This window comes from Aythya fuligula, chromosome 2 (assembly GCF_009819795.1).
Source record: "Aythya fuligula isolate bAytFul2 chromosome 2, bAytFul2.pri, whole genome shotgun sequence".
Taxonomy (NCBI): domain Eukaryota; kingdom Metazoa; phylum Chordata; class Aves; order Anseriformes; family Anatidae; genus Aythya; species Aythya fuligula.
In genome coordinates, this window is record NC_045560.1 from 97,254,129 (window position 1) to 97,280,689 (window position 26,561).

At 42.0% G+C, this 26,561-nt stretch overlaps 2 protein-coding genes across 5 annotated transcripts; one reads left to right on the plus strand and one right to left on the minus strand.

Annotated features, from left to right (window-relative positions):
- Positions 1 to 175: 175 nt before the first annotated feature.
- GMNN (geminin DNA replication inhibitor) lies at positions 176 to 5,459 on the minus strand. 4 transcript variants are annotated; one of them, XM_032181985.1, is made up of 7 exons: positions 5,444 to 5,459; positions 4,925 to 4,989; positions 3,246 to 3,344; positions 2,760 to 2,895; positions 1,947 to 2,029; positions 1,758 to 1,868; positions 176 to 658 (listed from the first exon to the last, which is right to left on the minus strand). In XM_032181985.1, exons 2-7 carry the CDS (start codon positions 4,979 to 4,981, stop codon positions 467 to 469), a joined length of 678 nt encoding a protein of 225 aa, XP_032037876.1. In that variant the 5' UTR covers positions 4,982 to 4,989; positions 5,444 to 5,459; the 3' UTR covers positions 176 to 466. The 4 variants fall into 4 exon arrangements, with proteins under 4 accessions (XP_032037876.1, XP_032037873.1, XP_032037875.1 ...); XM_032181982.1 differs by lacking the exon at positions 5,444 to 5,459 and adding an exon at positions 5,401 to 5,416; XM_032181984.1 differs by lacking the exon at positions 5,444 to 5,459 and adding an exon at positions 5,212 to 5,228.
- Positions 5,460 to 14,212: 8,753 nt separating this feature from the next.
- Positions 14,213 to 20,843, plus strand: C2H6orf62 (chromosome 2 C6orf62 homolog). The gene is made up of 5 exons (XM_032181783.1): positions 14,213 to 15,818; positions 17,294 to 17,470; positions 18,055 to 18,177; positions 18,869 to 19,003; positions 19,530 to 20,843. Exons 1-5 carry the CDS (start codon positions 15,690 to 15,692, stop codon positions 19,653 to 19,655), a joined length of 690 nt encoding a protein of 229 aa, XP_032037674.1. The 5' UTR covers positions 14,213 to 15,689; the 3' UTR covers positions 19,656 to 20,843.
- The last annotated feature ends 5,718 nt before the right edge of the window (positions 20,844 to 26,561 follow it).

Below are 26,561 nucleotides of genomic sequence, written 5' to 3' on the forward strand. Positions count from 1 at the left end.
CACAGCACAATTTATTTTTATGTTTTGCTTTTCCTTTCTCCTATCCCCCCAAAACAATTCTGTTCTTCACAATTCCACCCAGGCACTCCCCCCAAAGTCAGGAAACTTTCATTTACAGTAGCCACATCAGACTTCTGAATTAGCCATTCCCCACTCAATGAACAGGCTGTTTTATTACGGTAAAGATTTATTTATCAGTTTTCACATGTCAGACCAAATGGTATTTACACAACAGTTCAAAATACACAGTATTCAGACTTTAAACAAGCAATTAACTGCAGCCTGTAACAAGCTGTACAAGCAGTATTCAAACACTCACCGCTACATAATTCCAGTTAAAAACCATGATCTGTAATGCTCCCACAAGCTTCTATACCTGAAAAGTTTTAGTATATCCTCTCAAGAGGAAGACTGCAGTTAAAAGAAGGCATATACACAAGCCTATTTAAGGTCATCACTCCAGCTGTCAGTACTTTGCTTCACCTGAAGTATCATCTGATATACTCTCCCTTAAGCCACATGATACTTGTAATGGCCCTTCTTCAGAAGTACTGTCTGCATCATCTCCAGGGTTAAATTCTTCATTTTCTTCTTTGGATTCCTCTAAAGCCAGACTTTTCAATGTCTCAAGATTGTCGGTTTCTTGCCCTGTTAACCTCTGGAAAAATGCAAAGAACAGAGAAAGTACCAAGTTCACATTGAGTAGTAACCAGTGAAATACTGCACGAAGGACTGGGCAACCCGAAGTAATTATATACTACAATCAATTCCCTAAAATTAAACTAACACATTCAGTTCACTTTTTAACTAGAGATAAAGTTACTGTGTCTTCCAGTTATTCTAGATTTGAATGTAACTTCTAGCACTTGATTAACAAACTAAAACAAGTTCTTAACCTAGTCTGATCTTAAGGCTCAGCTCTGCTGACTTTTCTTCAGCTAAAGCCTTAAACGAATGGCTTAAGTTAACTACTGAGGGACCACCAGTAAGTTACCCACTACATTAGCATCTTAAGTCATTTAATTTTTGTTAGTTTCACTAACAATCAGCACAGCCTGAAAACCAAGAAGTCAGGTGGAACAAATCAGTGGAGTCTTAGGACTAAACTAAAAAAATGTACTAAGTTAAAGTTAACTTGATCAAGTTTACTTCTGTCTTAATCATGTAGTTCAAAATAATCAACTTAATTACCACCTCCCTGGTCCAATGGAAATAATCTGCCAGGCACCTAGCCTCTTATCCCAGCTGAGAGCTCAATCCATACAAAAACCACCACCATTAACACTTTCCAGGTTCCATGGCTCTGGTATTAGTCTGTAACAGCTCCTGAAACTGAAAATCTTTGTTTCCACAGAATCAGTGACAGAGACACCTGTCCATCTATACCTTCAGAAGTTACCCTACTTTAGGTCTGCAATTTAAAGTACAAAATAAACACGCATTTTTTCATAGAACACTAGCTAATAGAATCAGCCTTAGTTTTTGCACTGAGACACAGTTGTCTTTCAAAACTTTGCTTGAGGTACAGAAACATGCTCTCCTGGCCACTAAAAGCTTACATTTAATAAAAAGCTCTGTATAAAAAACTCAGTGTAAAGTATCAGTTTCCTTACACAAAGATTTTTATCTATTATGCACTTGCATAGAAAAGAATTTCATTAAATAAGCTTTTTAGAGTAGTCATTATTTGTTAAAATACCCTTGTTGATTTCTCACATCTTTTCCTCTACAACACTGCGTTTAAGTAGTTTACGTACCTCGATCATGCTGGTCATATAATGCACGTGTTCAGCCAGTGACATTAGCTCTTCATTTTCTTCCTTTAGGCGGGCAATTTCCCCATCTTTCTGTTCGATTTCTTTGTGCAACTGTGTTCAAAAAACAAGATGTTAAAACAGAAGGACAATAGACAATGGTACCAGAGTTCTTTATCTTTCACTAGCTACCTTCTCATTCTCTTGAAGGACTTCATACAGAGCCTTCCTCCTTTCTTCAGCCACTTCTTTCCAGTATTGAGATGAAGGACTTTCTGAAGTAAGAAGATACAGTAAGTCCGTGCCTAGTACTAAATTCTGGAGATCACCTTAAGATACCTAACTTGTATACAAGTGTTCCTTACACTACAAGAGTAAGATTTCTGTGTAGGGTTTTTCCCCACAGGATTTGTTGAAAATTTACAATTAGAGACATGAGCTTACAGAAGACAAAAATCCTACACTGTATTAATGGCTATACAGGCTGAGTCTTCTGGAAGCTGCCTCAGGCATGACAGCATGCTGTATAAGACAGATGGTCACATTTACAACTCTCAGCCTTTACTTGTACTTTGTTAAAGACAGAAGTCTTATTCTCAAGTCACTGTCCACACTGAACTTAATCAGTCTCCCATTAAACTCAAGATATTTTATACTGGTCCTGAGAAACTAAGAGGTTTCTGCAGCAGCATACTACATCAAGACAGACTTTCATTTTAACTCAGTCATTTGAAAGCTTGTAGATAAGCTAAAGTAATGAACTACTGGACTTCTCAGCACTGCACACCATGAGTTTATGGTAACTGGTATCTGGAACTACTGAATAGCAGACAGATATACATCTAATATATACATAGTATTTACCATACTACAGAGGAAGTACTAAGTACTACACAAAAACACTGAACACTTATCTAACTGACAGAGAAACCATGCTTCAAGTTAAAATGCTATGCTCCCATTAGGATATAAGTGGAAGAAAACATTTCAAGAATTACCACATACTTTTAATGAGATCTACAGCTTGAATGCTATCATCTGTATTCTCATTTTCTTGCCCTTTGTCCACAAACACCTCAGCTTTACAAGTTGAGGAAGTAAATTTGTTATTCCAGAGTTTCCTTTTGACTGAAGATTTCTTCTGCAGAAGACATACAGGTTTAACTTCAGAGCAAAGTTTTTTTTAAAAACAGTTACTTTAATAAGTCAGCTTGCCCACAACTTCAAGCAAGTCTACGAGTTCCAGTTTCTTTACTAGTTCAAGCTTACAGACAACATCCTTAATAAACTTGCTTAACACAAGAAGTGTCAAACATTTTTTCTGAAGTACTCTAAGATCACTAGTTTTTAATATTGTTTATTAGTAAAATAGTAAGCCTTGGTGGCTAGTAAGCCACTAGTTAGTGGATTATATGCTTTTTTCATTAATGCTCAAAAGCATTTCACTACAAGTAGAAATAACTACATAACTACAGGTGGTTTGATTCATACCTCGTTACTTCTGCCAACCAGGCAACCTTTTGCTGAAGGCTGAATCATTTTAAGAGTCTGTCTTGGGGCAGCACTGCATGCAGCATCTGTAAGGTATTTCTGAAAAGACAAACATTGCTTCAGAGAGTTGCCACACTTTTCTACATAAACAGAAACTCACGACTTTATCAAGGCTTGTGCAAAAAAAGGATCTAATCATTTACAGTAGAGATTATCTTAATCATATGAAGTTATGCTCAGTCTCTGCCCTTAGCCTTCGTAAGGGAACCTGAAGAAGTCATAGCACAAATATTATGGCTACATTTCAAGGCTGTGTAAAATGCAGAGGAACACATACACTGCAGCTGAAGCTCCCACAGCTGTACTTGACAACAGCAGTATCAATCTCTGTCGGACAGAGACAAAAGTCACTGCAATTGCAAGTTTACTTGGCAAAGGCATTCACATTACTTTAAGCAGTACCCATTTTTATTACCTATGAACACACCTCAAGTGGCATTCATTTGAATAGATATGTTGCTTCGATTATCCACTAAACTGGAATTCAGGGCTTCCTTGCTTGGACCCAGATGGGCTATTGTTTTGTATAAACAGTATGTTTATCACCTTTCTTGTCATGCATAAATACCTATTTCCTGCATTAAAGATTCCTGGTTGGGTTGGTTACATGGCCACCATGGGACAGCAAACAATGGCAGACAACCAAGCAAAAACAGCCAGAATACAATGCCACGCCAGCGTGAGAAAGTTACTGATTCACACCGTGCTTCGTATGACAAGAGTTCGCCTTTCCCACGGTAGTTTCTGCCACCAATTACCCCGCTGTTGAACTACAGGACAAACACTAACTACTGTGGGAACAGGAATCACACCGTGTGGCAGACACTGCTTGCTGCTATTGAGGATTAGAGTTAAAGTGTACTCTGCCAAGGAACTATTGACCAATGCTTGAGTTAACCCATGGCACATACATATTTGAAAGTACAGGAAGCCTGACCTATCAAATGGCTGTTTTCATTAATACCATAAATTCTCATTACAATCTCTCTGCCCTCATGACAGAGGGCTATTAGACTATTTTATATTGCATTTGTACAATTCCAATTAGGGTCTACATTTAGCCATGAAATAGTCTTGTGCCAAGAGTAACTGAATTATGAAGTTGGGTAACTTCTAATCAGTCATCTCTTAAAAAAAAAGTTAGTGGAAACATCAATTCCAAGGCAACTTAAGCTGGCTTGGAAAGAAGCCTACCTACATACTTCAGTTAAAGCATGCTCTGGTCAAGATGGATTTAACTTTAAGTTTCTCCCAGTAAAGGATAAAGGTTACAGAGCCTACTCTGCAGAGCCCTTATGGCCAGACTGAGTCAGTACTCAAAGTGCAACAGGCAGCTGGCATCTAGAAGTCACATGGACAAACAGCAAGCTACCTCAGTATCAAACTAAAAAGGATTTCAGCAACAGGTTCCTGTGCATGCCTTTAGCAGATACAAAGCTTGTGTCAGACTGACAGGCTGCTTCCCAGATACTGGCCTGTACAGGGCCTGCACAGAGCAAGTAGTATGTTCTGGGCAACCTTGATAAGTTTCAACTTCATGTGGGAAGCCATAGTAAGTTTTAACATCTATTCTTTATCTGTGCCTGTACCTCAGCTGCAACACATCAGAGAGGGTATACCTGCAAAGATCCCGATGACTTCTCCGCGTTCAACTTTTGTTTCATTTTGGAATTCATGAGGATCCCTACAGAGACAAAACACACAAATAAACACAGAGACAAGCACGCTTGGCTGCAACACCACCTCAGAAACACCCTAACACCACAACATCACCTCACGGCCTCCCACCACAGCACTCAAACCCCACCCATCCCACACGGTTACCGACCCCTCACGGCCCAGGGCCGGCTGAGGAGGGCACCTGGCCCAGCAGCCCCCCGCCCCCCCCCGGGGCCGCCCCCCTCACATCGCCTCACGCCCAAAATGGCGGGAGCGCACCCCTTCGTGGCCCCGCCCCCCGCCGCCGCGCAGCCAATGGGGAGCCGAGCCCGCAGCCCGCCAAGCCCCGAACGCCGCAGCGCAGCGCTGCCGCCCGCAACGGCCCCCAGCGAAAGCGCAGCTCGCGCTCAGCGGCTGCAGCCCCGCGCCCCCTCACCCGCCAGCAGCAGCACGCGCGCGCTCCCCGCCGCGGACCGCACCCTATGAAGCGGCGCGGCTTGCGGGTTCCCGCCTCCCCTCCCGTCACGTGACCACGAGCCAATGGCAGGCGGCGCTGGCCCCTCCTTGCCCCGCCCCACCTGTGGTGGGGGGTGGTGGGGGGGGGGGGGGGCGGTGTCGTGAGGTAACGCCGCTGAGGCGTTTTATTTCTCCTCAGGTTATCTTCTCCTGCTGTAATGGCAATAAACTATCCGCACAGTGAAGGTCGCGCTCCTCGCAATCAAGGTCTCACCGCTAGCCTTGGACGGCTATCAATACTTTATTTATTTTTTTTTTCCAGGCAGTATTATGGAGCTGTTAGAAACTGTTATAATTACAGGCTGAGGTATTAATGGCATGTTAGTCTTCAGTTTGGAAATAAACTGTATGACACGAGGACGTCTTGAGAGTCGTGGTCTGACAAAAAATAAAATAATAATAATAATAAATCTTAATAAATCTCTCTCAACAAGTACAAGGAAACAGAGCTGATCTCCCTTGCGTAAACTTGCTCAGTCTCCCATTCAGTGGTGACCCATTTAAACTCTAATTGTCCTCAACATCCTCTGGCAAAGTGTTTCCAGCGCTCAAGCAGCCATTGTCTGAAGAGCCCCCGCCTTTATTTTTGTTCTTTTAAGCCCTATTCCCATAGCTTCACTCCATGTCCCCAGGCCCTGAGCTGGAAATGATAACAACCAGCCACTCCTCACCTTCCTCCTCCTTTCACAGATCCCCCTCCAGTTCTTTCTCCCGGGTCTGCTCCATCATTCCTGTTCCTCCTGCATTTTTTCACTCAGTCCTATTCCTATTATCTCGAATAACACAGTGCCATCAGCAAATTGTCACCTCAGTAACCTTTGCCTTTAAATAAAGTAAGTTTTACGAAGAAAACAAAAATAACACATGCAGAAATGTCTAAGTTACTATTGCTTTGTTACAGTTGTAAAAAAGTGTTCGTGCTTTGATTTAAATCTTGTTGATTCTAGAATAAAATTTGAAATTTCCATATTGCAAAACACTAGCAGATACACTAAACTCAACATAATTCTTCAACATAATTCTTTCCAGCATTAAATCCCCTTTCAAAAATATGTGGATATGGGTAAAGTATACGTGAAAATAGAAATGATTTTAATATATGAAATATAAATACAACATAAGATATTGTTATCTAACAATATAAATAGTATTTTTAATAAAATACACAGCATGAACTGCATTATATACATTTTTAAAATTATATGTGTGCATAGATTTATATGCATGAAAGCCAATGCAATTCTACAAAGCAATTTTATGGCCGTGATACAATATTTGTAATGCTAATGTTCTCAAGCGAAACCTACTCAAAGATTGCCTTTTCAAAATTCAATTTTAATTTATAAAAAAAAAAAACTTTTCAGGTAAACTTACAGCTCAGAAGTGGAATAACTGCTTTTGGAAATGTTGGTAATTGGAAAGGGCCAAGGTAATGGGCGGTAGTTCTGATGTGACAGTTCTGTTTGTTTGTCCTTTTAATCTGTTCCTTGCTGGAGGCATACGATCTGGAGTTTTATTACAAAGGTGCCACTCCTTCAATTTATCCAGCTGAAGAACACGTCCTGTAATGAACCGCTGTGTCTCAAGAGTTTTCCTTCTGTTCAGTTTCTTCAGTTTGAAAGGGTTTGTAAAGAATCCCTTCACCATGTCAGAAAGAACACCGAGAGCTTATTATTAGAAGCTTATTCATAGTCTAACTGTGGGAACCAGCATAATTATATATCAAAAACAAACAAACAAAAAAATCTCACAAAAAGGTTTCAGGTTGATTTTTTTGGTAATAATTTCCATTTTTGTGACTGAAAGTTACATTTAATTAGGGGTTTTTATCTGAAAAAAATCTGTCAAGTCCAATACTAGCAGAATATACATTTCTTCAGATTGAGTGCAATATACTGCCATTTCTGCTTGTTTTGTTTCATAAAAAATAAAACTCGGTGTGATGAATACTCATGACTATTTGCACTTCAAGTGAGCCTGAGCAAACACGCTGAGGTTTCCCATAGAGCTCAGCCAATTTGTTAGATTGTTCACGGCAGCGGAGAATGTGTACTTTTTAGGGCTTTTATACTGTATTGCTGTTGATAAATGTTATCAGTTCTTCCAGCACATAATGTGTGTGGAAACTTCCTAAGCATTGTACAGCACTGGAGGGTTTGGACTGAGCTGTCTGAATCAAGTGCTGGCAAAATGGTATTTTATTTGACAGACGTATTGTGCCTTTTGTCAAGGCCTTTCTTTTAATCCACAGAATTAGCAAGCTCTGGGGTACTTAAATATTCTTTCTATTTCTATCCACTATGTTTAGTGCAGGTAAACTGCATTATTATTTTGTATCTCGTAAATTACCTTATTACAGAAATATCACAGATGCTTTCCTGGGTATTAGTATTTAATGTAAACAACTGCTGTGACTGTTCTAGATGCAGAGAACTACGGCGGAGGGGTTCAGGAGACCCGGTGCAGCGCTGCGCCTCTGAAGCATGTGAACATCTTATCTCACTCCTGCTCTGGGTGCAAGCCAGGGAGTGGGAGTGAAGCCCTGAGGCTGGGTTTTGGATCTCTGAATCAGCAAGCGGGAGCTGTGGCTCTCGGGATGCCGTGCTGCTGTTCTCCTGTCTCTTCTGTCGAATAAAAGTGCCATTTATTTTAGGGGATGAGAAGAAAAGCTGAGAAATCCTGGGCTGCACTGAATTATTCGTTGTTCGTAGTCTACATCTCGCTCAGCTGCCGTCTTCTGAGAGACTTGGCTCCCAACGTGGCATCTTTGGGGGATTCCTCAGAAGTCCCCAGACAGCTCGGAAGAAAACCGTGGGCATCCCGAGTGGACCGAGCACGAACCGCTCCTGCTCCCAGCCTGCCGGTGTGCCCATGGAAAGCTCCCCTGCCATCCAGCCCCTGGGTGACACTAGGTGGCAGCCTGGCCTCGCTTTGCCCAGCGCTTCCCCACCCTCACTGTGCTGGTTTCCCTGCATCACAGAAGGCTGTATTCTAATATAACTCCAAGGGAAGGGTTATATACACACCACACTCCGGGTGTAACTCACAAGGCAAAGCAGGTTTTCCAGAATGGCCACTGCTGTAAATTAAATCTCTCCAGAGAGTTTGCAGTTTCTTTCTGTGTGGAATAAAAATTGTCCTGTTAATAGTGATCATTAGTAATCTGAGGGGAAAGATTAAAAGAAAAATCTACATCTCACCGTCTGAATTTTTCCTCAGGGAAAGGGCTAGGAATTGATTAATCTAAAGCTAATTCCAATTCTGTTGACTGACAGTACTTAGAATCCTGTTTTCAGACTCAATAATTAAAACAAGTTGTTTGGAATTTTACTTTTGTCCTCGCAAGCACCTGCTGAGCAAACACAAAAACTACATTGGAACGTAACTACCTTTGTCACGCTGGTACACCTGTCTAATGGAGACAAATGCATTTGCACAGCACTAGCTGAGAACATGTTAAAAATGACACAGCACAGTAACAAAGTCAATTGGCTTTGAGACACCAAAACATTTTGTCTGATGGAATTTGAATCGCAGGTTTACGTACAAATTGCAGGCAGAGACACTCACTTTTAATATGCAGTTCAGATATTCTCAGAATACATGCTACAGTTTTAGAGATGAGACGTGTATTTCTTAAACAAAACCAGACCCATGCTGTTTAAGAGATCCTGACCACCAGACTCAAAGAGGCAATTGTCTGTGCGCCCATGTTTGGGGATGCCGCCTTCCCAGCTAAGGTGCTGAGAACCTTTAGCTATTTTTGACATCGTAACTGCACATACTCGGCACTCCTAAACAGGTCAGAAAAGAACAAATGCAATTATTAAGATAGAACAAACCCATCAAAAAGTAGGTGTAGTTCAGCCAAAGTTGGATCAATAGTTAAGGATCAATACATCATATGCCCAAGAATGTATGGTCCATTTTATGACCAGAGTCCTACAGCTAGAAGGCGGGACGCAGGGAAATGATGAATGAAGCTTAATGCCGTAGCGATAGCTGTGCGGTGGATGCACAGTTGTCCACAGCATGCTGTAAGGAATGTTTTCCACATCAAACATTGCCATTTCTCTAGACAAAAGCATTCCTGTTATGCCTTAGAAACTAATGTTTGCTCTAAAGATAGAACAGAGTGAATTACAGTATACTCTGAAGTACATGAAAGAGTTTTAATTGCCACTAATTTGTCTTGTTTGAATTTACAAAGGAATACTAATTTATTTTTGCCTCATGCATAAACATTTGGCACTGAATTAATCAGAGCTCTGTGTTTGAAGTGAGTAGCTTCAGGGCTGATACAACTTCTAACATATGCGGCCAGTACAATACAAAAGGGAAGTATAAACAGAAAGATAACAGGCTCCATCTCATCTCCTCCTATCTACGTCTGTAACTTATATCTCAATTTGTTACAATCCTTTAAAAAAATAAAACTAATTATTAAGTTGGAAATTTAGAGCATTGGCATTAGAGTGCAATCTTGCCCACATGCTTATAAGAAAACTTTTAATTCTGAAAACAGGAGATAGAATCTGAAATCATATCAATTTTGAAAAAATACATAACCAAGTTGTTTAAAAATAAATAACCAAAGTATATAAAGTTATCAATCCTCTTTAATTTGCAGAAAATCCCACAACGTATCATGTAACCAAAATATGAAAAAGTACAGTGCTTAACTTCCCTGAAAACAGCTTGAAAACAGTTAAATGAAGACTAGAAATACAAGTTTATCACAGCAGAAAATAAAATATATATATAAGCAACCAAGTATTTCAGACTTGCAGTGCTTCTCAAAACTACGTTTCTCAAACATCTATCACCCAAGGAAAACTATAGCAATAACACATTTTTGTGACAAGGTCTTTCCTTCATGGGCCATGCTGCCTGATTCCGTATTTCTCTGGGGTGACAGCTGAGCACTGTCACCCCTCTGCTGCTAGACAGAAGCCCGTAGGGATCTGCAGACCTTCGATTCCCCAAGGGCTACAGGACTTCAGTGACACCGTAGCAAAGTCCTTCTCACACTGAGTGTAAGAAAGACGAAAGGACACCAGCTCATTTGTATGTGCAACTTTAACCAAGCTGACCCAGGCCGCTGATCATTTAGCTCAGCCTGGATCTAACATGCACAAGAAACACAGTTTTTTGCTGTGCTAATGGGATTGAAACCTAAAAAAGAACCCTTACGTATTTTGCATATACTGCCACAACCTACTTGTCAGGTTTGTTTTGTATACCACCCACATTTCTGCCTCCTTTCCTTCGTGATGAAGTTTGTACTGATTGAAACAAGATTTGAAGAGAGAGGCAGTCTCCCATTAGACCAAATGACACAGTTGTAAAAAACACGCTGGCACACAAGCACACAAGCCTCTTTTATAAATGGTACAGAGTTGCATAACCGCATAGAAGCATAACAATATACAATTGTCAAGAAAATTATACAATTGTCAAGAGAACTGCACAATTGTCAAGAGAATTATACAATTATACAATTGTCAAGAGAATTACAGATCAATATAATTTAAACATTTATTTTGCTAGGTCTTAACTCCCCTGTCATTCAGTAGCAGCAATGCTACTTCAGTAATAATGTCTGTTATTTTAACTAAAATGTTGATATATTATTTTTCTACTTTTTTTTTTCTTTTTCTACTATATGAGCTGTGCCTTTTTATACTATATAATGTCCTTTTTCCTACTCTGTGAGCTTCGTCATTGTGCACTGTGGAGAGAAAGAAGCACAATGTAGGACAAGACAGCTATTACTTATGGCATTCTTAGTGCAGGTATTTCTGTGCATGTGCTTATATGTATGATAAACACACTTTAATCGTTTGGTCTACTAATTTGTATAAACATTGCCAGGATATCTTTATTAGCCGGTGGAAGAGAAGAAAAAGTCCTTCACTGAGTTTGGTAAGGCAGGCATAGGAGGAGGATCAGCAACCTTTGCACAAGCAACTTGGAGCAACTTTAGGCCCTATCCCCTTCTGAATTTCTGTGAAAGGATTTGAGCGGCCTCTTGAAAGCCCTCAAGAAGAAATACTGTTCTTGTGCCAGCACGACATTAGACACAAATTTTTGGACTCACTCCTTTGCCCAGGGCTGGGCAGCTGCCCGATCCCTTGTGCATAAGACAGGAGCTGTGGCCGTATCCCTGTCCGTACAGCTCCCTAGGGAGGGCAGCTGGAGTCGCTGGGCTGGAAGAAAGCTCCTTCCTTTCTCCTTGGCAGATGGGCGATGTGCCAGTTCCCTCAGAGGGCTTTCTGTGCTGGGGCAAATCCCCTGGCAGTATCGGTCATGGCAGCACAACACGGGTCACAGGCTGAGCACGAGTCAGAGCTTAAAATAGCAGGGGACGGAGATTGGGGTTTCAGGCTGCAGCATGGCAAACAAAACTGCTCTGACTGCAAAAGGGGGATCTAAACTCAGCTCTTGTTATGGCCGGGCTGGTGTTTTCATTAAATAATGTTGGTGTTTTGAAATAGCCCCAGCAATCTAGAGGTAATGTATTGCTACTTTTTAGACACCTTGCTCTGCTCATGGGGTTGTTTTCACTAGGCATTAACACCAGGAGTGAGCACTCTTCCAGCAGCCCCCAAAAGGGTAAGAAATGGTCTGTTTCTGCCCTGTTCAAGACAACGGGGGAGTGTCCCTGCAACAGGGAAGGCAACATGGAGTGTCTGACTCAGAGGGCTTGGCTAATGGCGGGGGAAGACGAGGAGATCTAAGGGCCCAGGCACGACAGCTCCCTGTGAGACGGGCACTGGGAAGGTGTCTGAGGGAAAGCGTGCGAAGGAGAGGTGAGCTAGAGGGAAATAGCCAACAGGAAGAGTTGTGAGGCGACAAAGGAAACCAGCAGAGACAAGAGCAGAGTGCAAATAAAGAGTAAAAAAATGACTGAAATTTACAGGAGTTTATCAGAGAGTGCCCATCGCCGCTCTGAAACACAACCAAACAAGCCAGGCAGTGCCTGCACTTGCCTTCTGCTTGTCATCTTGTGTAACACTCTTTTGCTTTTCGTGAGTCATAGACACCACCAGGGGGGAGGTGGAAGAGGTGCCTTCACCCCAGCGACCTATTTTTTACCGTAGTGGCAGACAGACCGTGGCGAAACAGCGAGTCGCAGCCAGCACGAGGCAAACCCAAGCTCCCCGCCATTTCAGGGGCACCCTTCTCCTGGGCCATTTTGGGTGGCGAGGCTTCCCCTGCCATGCCTAGGGGGGGACGAGGAGGGGTGGATAGTCAAATGCCCAGACACTGAGGTGAAAATGTGTTTGCTGCCTACTCGTCTTTATTGTCTTTAGTCTTGCAATTTAGAGAAATGCTGGCAAACGTGAACCGTGCCCTTGCTTCTCTTTTGTGGTGGAGGTGGTGTGAGGTAGGAGGTGTAAGCCTTTCCTTTAGCACAGGAATACAAACGCCTACTTTTCGTCAAGGATTAGGCTGAAATAGCAACTATTTATTTATATAAAAAAAATACATAATAATAAAAAATAATAAAAACAATGCGCAGACCTCAGGACGCACCTCAGCCGCCACAGAGGCAGGGGGGCTGCTGCTGCCAGGGCTGTGCTTGTGGGGGGGGGGTCACCACCTCACACGTTATGGTCAGTGATTGTTTTATTTATTTTTTATTTTTGATTCAGTTTGCTTTGCACACAGAGCTGACAAAGTGCTTTAGGCGGAATTAAGCGAGAAGGGGCCGCCACAGGGCGAGGGGCAGCTACCACACAAGATTGGGGGGGGGGGAGCAGGGGGGGGCACCGCGTCATGTGCTTCCCCCCCCCCACTAAGTGCGTTGAGCAACCCCATCCGGGGCCCTGCGGGTCACGGCGGCGGGAGGGGGGGGGAGCGGCCAAGAGGGACACATTTTTTTGGCGTGGCGATGGGTTAGAACCGCCCTAACGCTGCAGTTCTCAATTTTTCATGCTGTTAAAAACCAGAGACAGCGGCTGGCGAGCCACCTCAGGGCTTCACAGCGAGCAGAATACTATTCTGTGTTTTATGTCCCCCCCTCCCGAGGTGCGCTTGGTACGCGCCGGCGGGCGGGCTCTGCGGGCAGGGCGGCGCCTGCGTGAGTCAGGCGCTGCCATCTTGCGGGCTGGGTGGCGGCGCGCAGCTCCCGTCCCGTCCCGACCCGACCCGTCCCGTCCCGTCCCTCCGCGCTCCCGCTGCCCTCCGAGGACCACCCGGGCGAAGGGAGCCCAACGCCGGCGCCTCTATGCCCGCCGCCTTCCCTCGGAGCCACTAGCGCAGGGCCCGCCGCCTCCTCCTCCTTCTTCATCCTCCTCCTTCATCCTCCTCCTCCTCCTCCCTCCGCCACCATTTCCCCCGGCAGCGGGGCGCTGAGCTAGGCTATGGGGACCAGGCTGGGGCTGAGCGGCGGCAGCGCGGGCGGCCCGGTCAGCGCGTCCACCGCCGCGGGGATGGGGGGGCTGGGCGGCTTCGTGGCTTTCTCTTGACATGGCTCCCCGCCGCGCCGCCAGCACCGCCAGCGCCTCCTCCTCCTCCTCCTCCTCTTCCTCCTCCTCCTCCTCCTCCGCTGTGCCTCCTGCGCCCGCCGGCTGCGGGTAGCGAGCGAGACACGGGCTCGGCCTCCTGGCGGGAGTCTCTCGGCCTCTCGGTTAAGTTTGGGGCAAGTTTCGGGAGGGGGGTGCTTTTTTTTTTTTTTAATTATTTTTAAAATTATTATTTTCCCTCTTTTTTTTTTTTTTTCTTCCCCTAAGGAAGGGTTAATACGCCTTTCCCCTCTTTCTTAACCCGGTCCGACGAATTCGCTAAAAAAAAAAAAAACCTTCAACCCGCCCCCCCCTCCCTCTGCCAACCAAACCACCTCGCGTGGAGGGGCAAAAAAATAATAATAAAAAAAAATGCCTGGAGAGAGGAAGAAAATCACCTGATAGTCGTGGGGGTTGCTTTAAGTAAAGGGGGGTGGGGAGGTTTAAAATTGCAGCCTCGGCTTGCGATTTTTAAAAAAAAAAAAAACTTCTAAATTGATTTTTATTTTATTATTATTTTTTGTTGTTGGTTTCGGCACCGAAATCTGTTTGGCGAGAAGAAGCGGAAGCGAAACCCCGCTCTCCATGTCTGCCAAGTCGTGACCATGAAGTGAGAGGGGACAGGCCGTGCTACTGTGGGGGTCCCGCCGCAGCCTCTGCAGGGAGAGGCCCGGGGAGAAGCAGGAAGCGTTGGCCATGCACAGCCTCGGCTGACTGTGCTCGCTGTGGGGCTCAGCAGCGGCAGAGAGAGAAGGATCCCCGGGGGATCAGCAGCCCAGGGAGCCTGCGAGGTGTTGGGGGATGTAGGGCTCTCGCGCTGGGAAGGAGTCTGGGTTCGGGGCGGTGGTTTGGGGTTTAGTCTCTAGGTGAGATAATACTGGCCCTCAACCGTTTGCCAGCTTCTCGTCCGTGGCCATCATGATCCCTCTTCCCTTTGGCAGCAGTAGCCTCAGGGCAGCGATGTGCCTGATGATGAGCAGAGTGGTGTTAGAGGTGACTCCGCTGTTTTTTCTCTTTGCTTCCCTGCGAACCAGCGCTGTGTTGTCTGTAGTTGATTTTGTTGTTGGCAGAGAAATGTCATACTTCCCGGGATGTGCACTCCTCCTTTGCACCCTTTTCTCTGCTCTCCACCAAGTGTAATCGTTTTAAAGGAGGAAAAAAAAAAAAAAAACGGGCAACATAGCAATAGTGGAAATCTGAGAATAATAATCAGTAGAGTCATGAATCCGGCTGGGGTAAAACGCAATTTGTAATATCAGCTTTGTTTTTTTTTTTGTAAGCAGAACAAAAATTACCCCCCCCATGGATTGGGCTTGTGCCAGTTGCTTTTTATTGTACACATAAATTGTGATAAGATTTTTTTTTTTTTAATTTTCTCCATTCTCACCCACTTATTCCTGCGGCTAAACTGTTCAAATTTGTTTTCTTTAAATTTCTTTTTTTTTTTTCTTGGTTTATTGTCAAACCTGTTTGTTGTCCAGCCATGGCTGGACAACTACTTTTGTTTCTTGACCCCTCCGATACGACTTTCTCATAAAATACTGCCTGAGGTGCGGTTTTGGGTTGCACTCGCGTTTTATCTATTCAGTCGTATTAGCAGGAATAAAATGACTTGTTTCTGTTGTACTTGAGTCTTATGAAAAAGTGCCCATAGCTTAGCGACAGTTTCCAAAGGCTTTAGTACCACCTGTATAACAAAATGGGGGACCCAAACTCCCGGAAGAAACAAGCTCTGAACAGACTTCGTGCTCAGCTTAGAAAGAAAAAAGAATCTTTAGCTGACCAGTTTGACTTCAAGATGTACATTGCCTTTGTGTTCAAGGACAAGGTAACTTGGTTTTTGTTTCTCTGCTCTTGTGTTGCAACGCAAACTTTGAGTTGATTGTGAGGGGCCAAATCTTACTGCCTGATGCATCTTAAGGATAGATCCTTATGTTCCGTTGATTTTTTTTTACATTTCCTTATTGCTAATTTGTATTGTATTTGACCAGTTCTTGTGACAGTTTGGCTTTCCTTTTCAGCTGTTTGTCGTTTTGTAATGCAGAAGGTGCCAATGCCTTACTAAATGATCAGTTGGTAACTTCTGTGTTGAATAAATATTTATCTGAGTTGATGCTGTACTTTATTCAGCATAATTAGGGGCTGAATGGTGTAATGGTTTGCAGTGAAACAGTTAAGATGAGAAAGACCTGGCTGGAATGATTGCTAATCCTACTGTATTTATCTGGCTAAAGCAGAAGGGAAAAGCCAGCAGTTGAAGGGAGTGGTTGCAAAAGGCAGTGTTGAAATGACCTGAGCATGTAGACACGTGAAACTGCTGCTGACATCTTGAAAGGGAGGGAAGAGGGGGGAAGTCCTTGTCTACATGACTATGTTGTAGTGGAAGACTACTGGATGCTGTACATGTGGACGATACTTCTAAAGTTAACTTTGAGCTGGAGTTGCAAGGGGGTTTCCACTGGATGTGAAGAAAAGGAGATGCTTAAAATAACTGGGGTGAAGAAATGATGAGTGAGTGAAGATAAAAATAGACAAATACACAAAAGGAGGAAGTGAATGCACATGAACACTAACATTGCTTAATCTGCTCAAATGTATAGTTCTCTTCACTCCATGGAAGTTACCTTGTTCTAATGGAGACTGTTCACTGAACTTCATTGGGAAGTTTCCCTAAAATTTTGAAGTCCAGTTTGCTTTTGTTCATCAATTCTCATGTAAACCCTGCTGTATATAGTGACATATTTCTAGGTATTATTCATAGTAATAGACTATTGAGCTAACTTGTATCGAGAGTACAGTTTATTCTTTTTTTTTTTCCTTCTGTGCTCTTTGTTCTAACAGATACAGTTTCCCAAGAAATATTAGGGTGTAATCAGTGATAATAATTAGATTTTCTTAGCAGATATGGGTCCTAATACGCTTATATCAGCACCTGATTGGTTTTAGTTGTAACATTCAGGCTGGTTTGTAGAAATTCATTGCAAATGTCTGTTTTAAATCTTACAAAGTTTGCATATGCCTAAGTGAACTGAGGATGTCTGTCCACCAGTTCGCTTAAAGTAGGAGGTTAGCTCAGCCTGGCTTGGTCAGCAAGTACTTGCCTGTTACGTGTGTTCTGGGCAAGAGGGAGATGGGAGTTGGTAAAATATGCTTTGTTATATAGTTTGTTAGTAAGATTAATGCTTCTCGTGAGCTATAAAATCATATTTTTTATATTATTACAGAAAATTATAAGTTCTGAAATTAGCAAGAACCGTTTAGAAAGGATTGTAAATCTAATGCAGTGTGTGCTTTCTTTTTCAGAAGAAGAAGTCAGCGCTTTTTGAAGTGTCTGAAGTGATACCAGTCATGACCAATAATTATGAAGAAAATATCCTGAGAGGTGTGCGGGATTCCAGCTATTCTTTGGAAAGTTCCTTAGAGCTTCTGCAGAAGGATGTAGTACAGCTTCATGCACCCCGCTACCAGTCTATGCGCAGGGTAAAGTTGTTTTCTGTACTTCCTGAGTTTTAATTTGGCCATTAAACATTTTTTCTTTTTCTTGTGAAACTTAAGGCTAATCCTGCTGCCTTATTTTCTCAACTCTTCTGGCTGAAAATTCTGAGAGCATGTTTTTGTGGGGTCTGGTTTGAAGGGTAATTTAGCATGTGCGTTCTGAAACTCTGTTTAAATCTGTAGTGCTCATGCTTTACCTTTAATCTGTCTCATTGAAACATGTTTTGGGAATTATCTCTTCTGCCAGCCTTTTTTATTAATAGGCATGGATAAATTCTTGTAACAACTCCTGGTTTACAACTAAGTGGTTTTGTTAGATGAATGTTAGAACGTAGATGGTCTTTCCCAGGAATGGTAGTTTTCTTAAATCTGGAATTGATATTACCTGGATACTTACATTAAAATTCAATGGGAGACAAAGAAGACTTGAGTTGTTTTGAGAGTAATACAGACAGAAAATCACTGAAGTGTAGTAAGTACCACCTTTTAACACAGTGTCTGTATAGATGAGGTGCTTATCTGCATCTCCTAATGGATGGGCTGTTAATACAGAACTTTACTAATTACAGGATGTGATCGGCTGTACCCAGGAGATGGACTTCATTCTTTGGCCTCGTAATGACATTGAGAAGATAGTCTGTCTCCTGTTCTCTCGGTGGAAGGGATCTGATGAAGCCTTTAGGCCTGTTCAGGTATTTTTTTAACTTAAATAATTAAGATTTGGGGCGGGGGGAATCTTAGCTTAACCAGTCCGTTGATATGCTATGTGACTTCTGTGAATGTTGAAGTATGTGGGCTCTCTTTGTGTATAAACCACACAATCATTTGAATTCCAAATTGTGCTTCCTATTATTATGAATTGTGATCTTGGAACAAATTGCTTAAATGGAAGAGGATCTGAGATGAAACTTCTGCATTACAATTTTGCATTGAGAGAAACATTTCAAACACTTTAACTCTTCAGTAGGCATCTTTGGCTATTTACATTCAAATTTTTGAACAACAATATGTGTATTGTTTTCTGTATGCACTGCAGTAATAAGTTATTGGCAGAAATGTGCTGTATTGTTGATAACAGATGTTCTGTCAGCTGAATCTTTTTTTTTATGGAGGCGGTTAAAGTTGCACCTTTGTTTGAATTGTTAATATCATTGTTATGACTAATGTCAGTGTTGGCAGGATGAAACTAGGGAAATCTTTTAAGTTTTGTGCCAAGGCTCAAGGGTGTAGTTGTTGCTACGGTTCCCAATTTCTTTTTTCATAGATGAGAAAAGAAAAGAAACAGAAGTGGTTGTAAAGCCCCAGATTGAATGAAATTCATTGTTAGTGTTTTGAGTTTTCGCTTGGTAAATATTCTATCATTTTATCCCTCATGCACCGCAGGCCAAGTTTGAGTTTCATCACGGTGACTATGAAAAACAGTTTCTGCATGTTCTGAGCCGAAAGGACAAGACTGGAATTGTTGTCAACAACCCTAACCAGTCAGTGTTTCTCTTCATTGACAGACAGCACTTGCAGGTAAACTTACCCTGTCCTTCTCTTTTTCCTTTCTACCTAGAGTGAAAGCTTTTTAAGAATTGTCCTGAATGTTTTTTCTTAGGAATGTTAGTGGTTTTTCGTGGAAAAACTGATCATGTGTTCATGCTTGCATTTCAGCAGTTTCAGAGGAAACATGCTATAAATAGGACTCACGCATGCAAAAGCTAATTATAGGCCACAGATGTATTCATACAATTTTATGTTCTTGTATTAAAATGAAGTTAAAAAAAAGACTTCACAGTGTTTTGGAAAAATTAAAACATTGGCTTAGTTTGTGTGATCCTACATAAATTACTCAAGTGGGAAAATAATAAAAAGAATTTAGCTGTTACAGCATTTTGATCTGGTTGTGGTGTGTGTGAAATGGTGGCTTTTACGTGCCTGTGGTGGTCACCCACAACCAGCAGCAAGCTGTTACTTGGGCCGGGTCTACTGTGGGTCTGTCTGTTAGTCTTGTGTAAACTTTCATGTTTAATAGCTTTTCTTTGGTTTTCCTTGCCTCTAGACTCCAAAAAACAAAGCTACAATCTTCAAGTTATGCAGCATCTGCCTGTACCTGCCACAGGAGCAGCTCACTCACTGGACGGTTGGTACCATAGAGGATCACCTCCGTCCTTACATGCCAGAGTAAGGTACTGGCCAGCAAAATGGGGAAGATCACAGAATGCAGCAGTGAATTTCCACTTTCCTCACCACTTTATTCTTTCAGAATTTAGAAGAAAATGGACTCATGTTCAGAACACTATACATTGTGAAACTTGATCATCCTGGATTTTTTTTGTCATTTGTATCTCAGAACTTTAAAAAAAAAATTTTTTTTTAGTTGTTTTCTGCATGGACCTTGTGAAAGAGAGGATGCTCTGCACACTTCTGCACTGCATCAGCATCTTACTAAAATGTGAAATGAAGGGACTGTACACTGAAACAAATGTATCTGAAAGCACAAGGTGATCATTTGTGGTGGTGTTCCCATTTGTGCTGGTCATGCCCCCTAACATCTGTGTTAACCATCAGTATTTGGAGGGTGAGAGGTGAATGTAACGGGTTTAAAAGCCTTATAGCTTTGCTGTTAATGATTGTATCAAAGAGCACTATCAGATTCATTTTAATGAACAGAGAAGTGGCTATTACAATAGAAAGTAAATGTGGGAAAGAAGTCGTCTTTTTTTTTTTTTTTAAAGCAAAAAGAAAGCATCTCATTTAATGTGTAGGCATTTTTTGCCTTTTTTTATTTTGCTGGGCCATGTCTGAGTTTACTGGCACTTTGGTTTTGGATCTCTTTCCCCAAGTTGCTGTATAACTGTATGAAAGTATTCTTTTGAGTTGGATGCATTTATACAGATGAGGCAGACCTGGAGTCTGAAGTTGCTAAAGCAGCTAAAAAATAAAGTAAAATAGTAGCTGCAGAAACAATGTTGGTAGAGGATTATTTTTTCTTGAGAGTTGAGACTTGTAGACTTGCTGGTGAACTGTGCAGGAAATACTGGTTTCTAAAACATTTCTTACAGAAAACCTGTTGAGGTTTTTTTTTTTTTTCTTTTTTGGAATAGACATTATAAAACAATGTAAAATAGTGTTTGGAGTGTCAAAAGTTGGTTCTGACAGAACATTTTAAGATTGTGCAATGATAAAAGGAAGACTACTGTATAGTTTTGTTGACAAAGAAGGTTCTGCTTAAGGGTTGAGTACTTTACTGGAGTAAAACTGTATAAGCCTGCTCCCTTTGGATAAAACTAGTGCTTACCTGTTTAAAACTTGTATTTAGCTTTTGTTTGGAATTGGAAAAAATTGGAACTTAAATAAATTAGGTGAAAGATGACTGGGTTTATTTGTGGGAATTCTATGAATTGAATTTTACCAGTGTCTTACCTCAGAAGCGTTACCTGTTGCAGACACTGAAAATACACGAACTGTAAAATGGTATTATGGCTAACGTAAAGATTAATGGCAAAGGTGTGCTTATGTATGCAGGGAACATGTTTGCTTTGAAAAGTAGATGCCAGAAATAACTGCGTTATGGGCATGCTGTTGTATTGGTACATGGGTATTTCTAGTTCTTTGATCATAAAATAGTTTCATAGTAAGAGAATATGACTGTCGTTACCTTGATTAGCAGAGCAAATACCCTCGTACCTAATGCAAGAAGTCACTAAAGCGACTCTTGTTCTTCGTTTTGGTATCTTCAAAACAACAACAAAAGCCTCAGTGTGGCTTAGCTGGATTTCTGCAGTGCTTTTCAAGTGTCAGCACTGGTGTGATCCTTAATTTATAGTTCTCTGTAATACAGAGAACAATGTGTTCAGTTTAATTGCTTTTGGTGTTTTGTATGGGCTGCAGAAGACACACTGGTTATTTGTCTACTCTTCATGACAGTGACCCCGGAGTTAAATGCTACTGCGCTTTTTTGGAGAAGAAATACGTGTAATACTGATTGGTAAATGATCTGTTCAACACAGCTAACAAATACTATGTTTTGCTCTGCTATCAGATGGACATCTACATTGTGTATGCTGAAAAAAAAGATTAAGGGGAACAACAGCCTTGAGAGCATGGCAGTCTCAGACTGTATAAGTTTATTTTTAAATCTTTTGGCATCTTTGAAAGGCATCACTTTCTCCCCTTAAACAGGATGACTTCAGAGAGAAAAGATGAAACTTGAAATTGTCCCAGTCTTTCTTAATGGAGCATCTAGATTAAATTCAGACTATTGTATTGGTTACTTTAGCAAAATGCCCTTTGGAAGTCAGTGGAAGCAATGTTCATGGTTTCGGGCCTTGTCTCAGCTTAGTGGCTTTCTGGTAGAGTTCTTAACTTCAAAGTGTAGGTTTAATCTCACAGAGCTAATGCTTACAAAGCACAGTTTCTGTAAAGGTAATTACTTTGCTCAGTAGAGCTGTGTGTAAATACAAAAAGGCCTCTTGTATAAGACAGCTATCTTTGTTACCACATGCTGTCAGTTGCTTGTGTGGCTCCTGGTATCCTAATACCAGGAACTGAAATACGCTCAGTATCACCTGGATATGTTTTACCAGGTCATTGCTTGAGGATTTGTCATGCAAGCTTGGCAAGTGTGAATGGGGCAGGAATAAATGTGGAGGCAGCAAAAAGAAGTAGATAGAGGCCTGTTAAATTTCTTGCATCTAGATGAAGTGTCTGGTGCAAGGAAGCTTGTGATAGGTGCTCCCTAGATAAGAAACATCTTAAGTGTCAGCATCTCGCCTGTGTGTGGCTATACAGCTTATCTTGGCTTTGAAGGCTGCTTCAGCTGCATGAGTGTTATCAAAAATTGGTGGACGTAGCTGGTTGTACAAGCCTTGTCCTAAGATAAGGAGTTGTAATAGGTCTGTCGCTGTCCCGCAGTTGGTGCACTTTGCCACGTCTCAAAGCAATAAGGTGCTTCTGGAAAGCTGGTTTATTACACTAAGGTTGCTGTGTTTAGTGATACATCAGATACTAGTAATGCTGGGACTATTGAGTGCTTTGTGAAGAAAAAAAAAAAAAGGGCAAAAACTTTAGATCAGGCTACTGATCTCTTGCTACATGTTGATGTTTTGCATTGTGATGCTAAACCTATTAGAAACAAAGCTGGTAGAAGAATTCTGTTAGTTTCAATCTTCTAGACTTTTTTTTCTCAATTCCATTTCTAAAAGACCTGCTTGGCTATACTTGAAACAGAGGATTAATCTTTACCACAGGTGGGTGTTGAGTGACCTTGTGAATGGTCAGGAAATGGCATTACAGGAAATGGCACAGATAGAAACAGCGGAACTTGAAGAAGTGATTCCAAGCTTGTTTTGCTCACCTCTTAGCGCTCCATGAAGAAGCCTAAACCTTACTGATCTTCGGACCCATCTGTTGAACCTGTGGTGGTGCCCTGCATAGGAAACTAAGCTAAGTTGCATTCCAAAATATTACATCTGCAGAAAGTGGCTGCTCTTAGTGGTGTTCAAATGTATAGTGCCTTGCTGGGACATGGTCAGTGTTCAAAATGGTGTGTATTTCAAAGAGTATCATGTTCTTGGTAGCATGTTTTAGTATGGCCTAATGTAGTAGTTTAAAAACACTTCAAAATGTGATATGAGTGCCATGAACTGCGTGTTGCGCATGCTCTTCTTTTTATGAGCTCTGCAGGCTTCCTTCCTTGCCCCACTTGGATTTTGCTGCCAGGAGAATGCTATTTCCTTGTGCTTGTCATGTGCTGAGTCAGTAACTTGTGTGGTTAATGAGCTCCATTTCATGTTAAATCAGGATCTCTGGGGGTTGGATGGTAAGAATAATCTCTAGAGTTGTTTTTTTTTTGTTATTATTCTAATATGCTGTTGCAGGATTAATTTAAGATTACATCAAGGTTCCTGCCAGTAGCATGAAAGCTGTTTAAGTCAAGAATTTATGGAGTACATTTATGTACTCATGTAGCAGGTAGATATGTTATATGAATTTATTTCATTGCTCCTTTCTTTTATTAGCTTCTCCATTTTCAGCTTTGCAGTTAAGCTAGTAGCAAATTCAGCAGCTGCATAAGCCCACAAATTCTGGGAGAGCTTTCTGGAATGAAGTAATGAAATGGCTATAACTGTTTTTTGGGGAAAAAAGTACAGCATGCAAAGTTTTGAGGCATGGTTACTAGCCTTAGTGGTGCTTACTTTTTTTTTAAATCCTTTTGTGGAACAAATGAATCTTTCATTTTAGTAATCTTTACATACAGGCCACTCTTTCCCAAATAGTAAGGCCAAAATTATTAACTGTCCCTTAATACTACAGGTGTATGAGAAGCATGCTTCTGTGTATAGGATTGGCCTTCCTTTGCACTGTGCTACTTGATCCTATTCCCTTAGCTGTTCCCTGCTGTAGCACACAGGGGCTGGGTGCTTTCTGTTTTGTATTTTAGTGTTCGATTCTTCCTTTTCATGGTGCTCTTGGAATACAGATGAACTCTTTACTGTCTGGAGTATTAGGAGAAATGCTGCTCCATCTACAGCAGTGGTGCTGCTTTTTTTTTTTTTTTTTTTTCCTGCAGCGTATCTGGGGGTTCGTGAGGCTGACAGTACAGCACCAACGCTATGGAGGGGTAAAGCAGCTTCCCTCCTTCCATTAACCTGCAGAGCAAGTGATACGCAAGTGTAATTTTTCTTCTGCATGACTGAAATGCTTTTTAGGGCTGAAGATATCTATGACCTAGTTTTTCTGCTTGAAAAACGAATTTACATATGGAAAGGTCCCTTAATTTGAGCACAGTTACTGGATGCCAAACCCCTGCTGAGCCTAGAGCATCTGCTCTACAAGCTGCTTTTTCCAGACTCCTGAAAAACTCAATAGAGCTAAAAGCAGCTACTGCTCCTTTTAAGCAAAAAATGTCAAAGATGCAGATTTCTTCTGCAGTGGTACAGCCTGAGTGGTAGTGTCTTAGTGAGCTAAAGTAGGGATTTTTTCTGGAGGATAGTCAGTGTGGTGGGTTTTACCAGAGCTTGCAGGTGATTTGCTCTTGGTAGGTGAGATCTACTGAAGCTGCAGTGCCCCCACAGACAGAGCTGCTCAGGACCAGGGTTAGGAGTCGTTCACTGAGCGCATCACAGAATCATAAGGGTAATAACTATCATTATGTTGTCTCTGAGCTCTTATGGAGCAACATGGGAATTAAAGCCCTTTTTCCTTCATATCCATGAAGAGTGAGGTAAGGGGGAGCTTTGCGGGCTTCTGTTTCTCCTGGCCAGATGGCTTCTGCAGATAAAGGAAAAAAATCTGAAATGGTGAGAGAGAAAATGCAATCAGAAGTTCCTACGTATCCCTGGCAGTGGCTCAGAGCCAGTAAGTTCAGCAGCTCAGAACCTCGCTGCTGTTCACAACAGTGACTTCACAGCCCGACTCTAATTCCTTCCCCCTCCCTGTTCCCTACAAGTGGCTTGTGCCAATTGGAGATTTGTAAACCAACTAACTCGTAATTAAATGGGCAGAGTAACCTAGGTGAGGCAGCTTAGCTGTGAGCCCCTTATATTGATTCCTCATCTTTTTCAAGGGATCTGTAACACGCAGATCCACCATGGCACAACTTACGCAGGTGTCAGCCTGAACGCATTCACGCAACAGACAGCAGCGATGTGAAACCAGCACGAAACATTTTGCTGACCGATATATTGCATGCAGTGGGAAGCTGCAGATGCTTTAACTGATGAAGATGAACCTTGATGTGTTGTGTACCACGGTGTAAAAAAAAAAAAAAAAAAAAGCTTGGCCCTATGAGACCTCTAGACATCAAGTAGTGTTGTGTAGGCATTTGGTATGTTAAGGGGGGGAAAAAAAAAAAAAAACAATTTGGGATGAACAGTCTCGTCATCTGCAGCTGTGAGGTACAGAGCTTACAAATGTCAGTTATTGGGTATGTAATTTGGTGTACTAATCAGAATCACGAGAGGATCTTAGAGTCACTTCATTTGCTTGTAAGGGGAGTTAAATCTGCTGTGATGGAACCAGGTCAACCCCACAGGAGATCTGCTCGCTGTGATGCCAGGTGGAACCAAGTGCTGTTTGTCCTTCGTAATTTTTTACCACCATTTCCTTTCAGGCTCAGCTAAAATAAGATACAGAATTTTGAACATGCAGGTTAGAGTGGAAGCAGCAAAGAACACTTGGAAATGCTTGGTGACGTTTGACAGCTTACTCCCAAAGCGAAGCAAGCTCATCAGTGACAACTCCTCCTAAGGTGATCTCCAACCCTAAGCTGTGAAATAAATGATGGGGTCCGTGCTGCTGCTGGTGGAGGGGTAACAGACAAGCATGGCTTAAAATAATCACTTTAACGAACTGCTTCTAAAACAATTGGCCCGCATGTTAGTGATACCCCTATAACTAAAGGGGCAGTACTAAAATACTGTGTTGAATAGTCTGAAGGGAGAAAAGAATTGTTTGGCTATTTCAGGAAGGTTTCCCTCTCAGCCTGTGACAGTCCTTGCCAGGCGTGAACAGAAACAGGAGGATACTTTTGTTTACATGTTGAGGTTTGCCATTCCTAATTTGCCTGGACATTTTTCAATTGTAATTATGTAGATATGATGAATAGTATGTGATAGAATGAGAGCACTTAACTACGGTACCTTCCTGAGGCAGCCAGCTGGGACTGCAGGAACTCATGTTAAGTTGCACTGGGACAGTTCTTACACAACCAGAGTTGCCCTGGTGCACAGAGCTCACTGAGAGCATTCTCAATCCTTCAGCATGTGGATTCAGGACCTCCTTCGTTCTCACCCTCTGCCTTTTACTTCTGGAAATAATCAAAATCACTCTTGCGTTCCAATGACTTGTAATAGCTGGGGGAGCAGTCTGAATCCTTGCTATTTCTTTCGCTTCTTGCATTCTACTATACAGGGAGCCTATAGAAGACACTAGAGAAACTTGGGAAATGTGAGAAAAAGCATGGAGAAGAGAGTGAAGGACAATTAGAGGTGACAGAACATTTCATTAGAACAACCATAAACAGCAATGAGTAAACTCAGACGTGTCTGCTGTATTCAATCCTGTCTCTTCCTGCTAGTTATTCCAGAGG

What these genes read in the sequence shown, in the direction of transcription:
- GMNN (XM_032181985.1), bottom strand. Translation starts at nt 4,981, where the DNA reads ATGAATTCCAAAATGAAACAAAAGTTGAACGCGGAGAAGTCATCGGGA. An exon ending in AGTCATCGGGATCTTTGCAG is followed by an intron (nt 3,345 to 4,924) that starts GTATACCCTCTC and finishes TTGTCTTTTCAG; the next exon opens with AAATACCTTACAGATGCTGC. An exon ending in TGGTTGGCAGAAGTAACGAG is followed by an intron (nt 2,896 to 3,245) that starts GTATGAATCAAA and finishes TGTCTTCTGCAG; the next exon opens with AAGAAATCTTCAGTCAAAAG.
- C2H6orf62 (XM_032181783.1), top strand. Translation starts at nt 15,690, where the DNA reads ATGGGGGACCCAAACTCCCGGAAGAAACAAGCTCTGAACAGACTTCGT. An exon ending in AAGCCTTTAGGCCTGTTCAG is followed by an intron (nt 18,178 to 18,868) that starts GTATTTTTTTAA and finishes CATGCACCGCAG; the next exon opens with GCCAAGTTTGAGTTTCATCA. An exon ending in TTGACAGACAGCACTTGCAG is followed by an intron (nt 19,004 to 19,529) that starts GTAAACTTACCC and finishes CCTTGCCTCTAG; the next exon opens with ACTCCAAAAAACAAAGCTAC.